This window comes from Ceratina calcarata, unplaced genomic scaffold (assembly GCF_001652005.2).
Source record: "Ceratina calcarata isolate Rehan_Ccalc_2016 unplaced genomic scaffold, ASM165200v1 scaffold1567, whole genome shotgun sequence".
Lineage (NCBI taxonomy): Eukaryota > Metazoa > Arthropoda > Insecta > Hymenoptera > Apidae > Ceratina > Ceratina calcarata.
Window position 1 is genome coordinate 1 of NW_017136925.1, and position 5,384 is coordinate 5,384.

General features: G+C 39.9%; 1 protein-coding gene and 1 long non-coding RNA gene across 3 annotated transcripts; one reads left to right on the forward strand and one right to left on the reverse strand.

The window, feature by feature from the left end:
- The first annotated feature begins 177 nt into the window (after positions 1-177).
- On the forward strand, positions 178-2,139 carry LOC113465236 (uncharacterized). Its single transcript, XM_026819714.1, has one exon. It carries the CDS (start codon positions 178-180, stop codon positions 2,137-2,139), a length of 1,962 nt encoding a protein of 653 aa, XP_026675515.1.
- Positions 2,140-2,654: 515 nt separating this feature from the next.
- Positions 2,655-5,237, reverse strand: LOC113465235 (uncharacterized). 2 transcript variants are annotated; one of them, XR_003390079.1, is made up of 8 exons: positions 4,830-5,237; positions 4,607-4,754; positions 4,373-4,536; positions 4,079-4,295; positions 3,560-3,665; positions 3,206-3,340; positions 2,951-3,021; positions 2,655-2,800 (listed from the first exon to the last, which is right to left on the reverse strand). It is a non-coding gene; the product is annotated as an uncharacterized LOC113465235 (long non-coding RNA). The 2 variants fall into 2 exon arrangements; XR_003390078.1 differs by having other exon boundaries at positions 2,951-3,028.
- Between the last annotated feature and the right edge of the window lie 147 nt (positions 5,238-5,384).

Consider the following 5,384-nt stretch of genomic DNA (forward strand, 5'->3'; position numbering starts at 1 on the left):
TGAGTGGGGATGTCGGAGTCCCCACCGCACCGGACGAGTTCCCCCCTGTCTGTGTTCGAGGGGGGTAAAGTGTGACGAAGGGGTCCCTGGAGTTCCAGGAAGCGACGATAGTTCGTGGGTGCACCCCTCCTTCGGCAGCCCGTCCCCTTTTCCACGATGCGTCGTTAAACCTAAGATATGTACAAAAAACCCGACTTACATAAAAAAGATACACTAAAAATAACTAAAAGTAATAATAATAATATAGAGGAAGACCTACAGTCTATAGGAACTGATATTCCTGAGAACAGCGGTACTCATGGGTCATTATCGTATGCAGCTGGACATACTCCGAAGCACTCTCTTAATCGGACTCCTCCGTCTGGTACACGTATTCCGATCGTGGAAGAGTCTTTCGTCAATGTACTTCCAGTCACTACATCCTCTATTAAACGCAAAAGAGACACTGGTACTGAAATAGAAGGCGCAAACTGCTCTAAAACTTCGCAAAATACCAGTAGAGGTGGAAAGAAGTCATACAAAAGAAACAACTCGGAGTCTGATAGCTCCGCTACAGAGTTCTCTGAAAATGAGAAAGCCGACGATATTTCCTTCGTCTACAATGAATCCAATGTAAATCTTGCCACTATTCTCCTAGAATGCGTCAAAGAAGTGGAAACTGTCCGTATGACATCTAGTAACCTAAAAGGCGGATACGTTAAAAAATTAAAAGAAGCTGAAGGAAGAATTAAAAAAGTGTGCTCGGAATTACATGGTGAGCAATCTAAAAGTCACGAATGTAAGAAATCAGCTGATCTGCTCAAACAGAATTTAAAATTAACTAAGCAGGTCAAACATTTAGAAGCCCGATTACAATTCGTAGAAGCACAGCTAGCTAAACAGTTACCTACAGCTGAAACTGATTCGACTTCTGCCCTAACATCATCTCATAATATACCTACTTTAAATAATATGCTAAGCAATATAAATGATAATATCGAAACGACATTAGCAGATTTCAGGAAGGAGATTGTTACCCTCCTAGCTGAAAAAACTCAATGTCCTTACCCTGTTTCTATCTCTGCATCCTCATCTTCTCACCAGGCTCCTTCCACGACTAGTAGGAAACCTCTCAATGTTGCATCAGCCCCGGTCAATATCCCTGCTCCTCATACTCCAGAATCTTGGGCCACAATAACTAAAAGAAATAAAAAGAAAAATCAAAATCAACAAATTTCAGGTGCATCATACTTACCAACCTCTTGTCCTCCTCCCTCTTCCTCTCGTCCTGCCCCTGACCCCAACCCAACTGCCTCTCGTCCTAAGGTACCTGTAAAAAAACCAAGAAGTGTAGATATAGTATATTTATCGGAGACCAATAATGGTAAACTAAAACTACCGGAGATTCTTAGAAAAGCAAAAGAAAAAATTGATCTTAAAGAACTAGGTATTGAGACGATTAAACCTCGTACGTCCATCAACGGAGGATTGATTCTTGAAATTCCCAAGCAGAAAGGGAACAATGCCGCAACCAAGCTGGCTGAAAAAATCAGTGAGCTTTTCGACTCGGAGGATGTGCTTGTTAGGTGCCCTACAAAATTCAAAGAATTCCTTATTACAAACCTGGATTTTGCCACAACTAAGTCAGAATTGTTAGACGCACTTGCATTAATTTCCGGCGAGAATGAAAAGATCATCCTCGGCCCAATAAGAGCTAATAAAAAAGGCACTGCAACAGTGTGGTGCAAGTGCAGCGAGACCCTAGCATACAAATTTTTATCCAAGCAAGTAGCTCGCATAGGATGGTCTACAGCGCGCTTTCTTCCTCTTGAGAACCGGCCCTCCCAATGCTATAAATGTTGGGCATATGGACACGTTCGCGGACGCTGTACGTCCGACATTGATATGGCAGGATGGTGTTACAAGTGTGGTCAAGATGGGCATCCTTCAAACGAATGCAAGAAGGATAATCCCACTTGTAAACTCTGTGAGAGAAATAAATATGATTCTAAACATCGTATGGGATCAATCACATGCGCCTCTTATATTAATTTTAAAAAGAGTGCACAAAAACCACAAACCTCCTCGACAAATCCGTCCAATGTACCTGGAAAAACGAATGCTGGGCTGGAGGGACCTGAAAAAAAGAAAAAAAATTAATGAGAGACAAAAAGACACCTGTACCTATTACAGTTATGCAGATTAATCTTAATCACGCTGCTGCTGCACAAGCCCTATTAGAAGCTCACATTTCCAACGAAGATTATAATTTAGCGTTGGTCTCAGAGCCGTATAACCCAGAGAAAGCTGGTTGGTATGGCGATAAGAGCAACAAGGCTGCAATCATATTTAATTATAAATTTACCACCCAATCTGCATTTAGAGTAATTCATAATGACAATAATATTGCAATGGTGATTATTGATGGGCTAGCGGTTGCTTCCGTCTACTTTCCTCCGAATGAGACTCGTCCTTGCTTCGAGGAGAGACTTCGGATACTCGGCAGACATATTAGAAACCTCCATAATACTCCCTTAATTTTAGGTGGGGACGTCAATGCTGCAGATCCAGCTTGGGATTGCAGCAATAGTAACCTACGAGGAAAAATATTTGCCAAATGGGCTCGATCGAATAACCTTTTTTTCATTAACTCAGGAAATGACCCTACCTGTGTTCGACCACAGGGATCGTCTATTGTCGATATCAACTTAACTAACTGGCTTGCATTTCCAAATATTTCACAATGGCGTGTCCTTGAATGCGAAATGCTCTCAGACCATCGCTATATCTCTTTTAGCTACTGTTCCAAATATACTACAATCTATAAAAGCAATAATTTTCCAAGATGGAACAAAAAATCCTTTAAAACCGAAGCGTGTGAGAACGCTATTTGCGTGGTTCAATGGTGCAATACTCTGTCGCGCTCCTTGAGGTTCTACAAAAAAATTAATAATATAAATACTCTACTTACCAGCATTTGTAACGCCTCAATGTCCAAAAGCTCCTCAGCTGGGCGTCTTCCTCCCCAGAACTGGTGGTCGACTGAAATCTCAAAATCACGTCAAGACTGTTTGAAAGCTAGAAGGATTTGTCAGAGACTGAAGAAAAAGAAAAATATCTCTACTCTCATGCTATCTTCCGCAGAAAGGAATTATCGTTCTTGCAAAAAAAGTCTTAAACATCTAATTCATGACGCAAAAAATAGACAGTGGAAAAAGTTACTTACTGATCTTGACAACGATCCATGGGGTCGTCCCTATAAATGGGCGACAAAGAAAGAATCAACGACTCCTGTACCGCTAGTTGAATCGCTAGATCCTGTGATCCTCGATACTATGATGAATTCCCTCTTTCCTACGACCTATAACAGAAAAATATCAATTAGTAATGTCACCTGGAATAACGATGACAACGTGTCACCTGGCGAATTGGAAAACGCTGTTAAAAAAATGTTAAAAAAAGACACCGCCCCTGGTCTTACAGGTGTCCCATATTTTGTTGTAGGACGACTAATCTCGAGTATCCCGGATCCCTTCTGCAACCTATTCACAGAATGTTTGCAGAAAAGTATTTTTCCTACCTGCTGGAAGAGAGCGAAATTGGTACTGTTGAGGAAACCAAATAAACCTCCAAATGATCCATCTGCGTATAGACCGCTCTGTCTTTTAGACGACATTGGAAAAATTCTGGAAAGAATTATAAATTCCCGACTCGAATATCACATGACAAGTACCCCATATATGCTGGCTGAGTGTCAGTTTGGCTTTAGGAAGGGTCGCAGCACAATACACGCCCTCAATAGTGTAATCGATAAAATCCATTCATCTATATCAAATAATAGAGTAGTAATTACAATAAGCATTGATATATGCAATGCATTCAACACTCTACCGTGGAATGCCATTATCAACGGATTGATCGAGAAGAAATTTCCTGTCTATTTGATTAAAATCATATATAATTATTTAAAAGATCGTGAAGTCATCGCACGTAATAGGCAAGGAAAAATCATAACAAAGAGGGTCACCGCAGGCGTTCCCCAAGGATCTGTGTTGGCTGCGACCCTCTGGAATGTTGGATTCGATACTATCCTACGTACCCCAATGCCTCCTGGGGTTACTATAACGGGCTACGCTGACGATACACTTATTTTAGTGTCTGCCAGGAATTTTATCCGTTGCCGTAATAAAGCCTCAATTGCTGCGCAGAATATATTCAACGCAATCAGACGTATTGGACTAGATATTGCGACGCAAAAAACGGCTATTATGTGCTATACTAATAAACCCAGAGGGATTGACCGTAGTCTGAAATTTCTAAATATCGATAATATTCAAATTCCCTTCTATGACTCTTTTAAATATTTGGGTATTAATATAGATAATAAACTTACCTTCAGAGTGCACTTTGAATATATTATTCCAAAAATCGTAGGATATATCAACAATATTAACCGTATCCTACCAAACCTTAACGGTCCCTCTGAGTCCGTTCGAAGACTCTATATGAACACCTTCAATTCCATAGTCCTATACGGTGCACCAGTCTGGGCTGAAACTATAAAGGATGATACATTAATAATCAAGAAGCTATTACAACTCCAAAAGAAAATGGCAAACAGGGTTACCTCCTGCTATAGAACTGTTGCACTGAATTCCGTACTATTATTATCGCGTTGCATTCCGATTGACATTCAAATACAAGTTAACTCTGATATATATTACGCACTAGAAAGACTTAAACGCAACGGAGGTTCTACTCGAGACATTAATGCACTAAAAAACGAAAGAAGTCATATAATGTTAGCCAGATGGAAAGAGAGGTTAAATGAAGAACCTATTTTATCGCACCCGCTTATATCTGCGATTCTTCCTCAATTTGATCATTGGATCAATAGAAAACATGGTAAACTATCCTTCCATCTTAGTCAAATGCTGACTGGCCACGGCTGTTTTGGCAAATTTTTATGCAAAATCCAAAAAGAACCTACGCCGGCGTGCCATCACTGCAGTGCAAGCATAGATTGCAATATACACACTTTCTTTCAATGTCCTGCCTGGCGGAACTTGAGGAATACCCTGTACTGCACAGTCGGTGAATTACATACTCTCAGCGACCTACTCTCTGCACTATTGGTATCCAAAGAGAACTGGATTGCCATATTCACATTTGTAAAACAGGTTATATTAGAAAAGGAGAGAGCAGAGAGAATGAGAGAGAGTGAGCGAACATAACTTTGCTCCCTCGCTCTCGTAACTCGCATTATTTCTATTGCAAATCTATTTATACTTTATCTATTTATTTATTTAAACTTATATTTAAACTTATATTTTATCTATTTATCTATTTACATCTACATTTTTTATCTATTTACTCATTTACATCTACATTTTTTATCTATTTAC

What these genes read in the sequence shown, in the direction of transcription:
- LOC113465236 (XM_026819714.1), top strand. Translation starts at nt 178, where the DNA reads ATGTACAAAAAACCCGACTTACATAAAAAAGATACACTAAAAATAACT.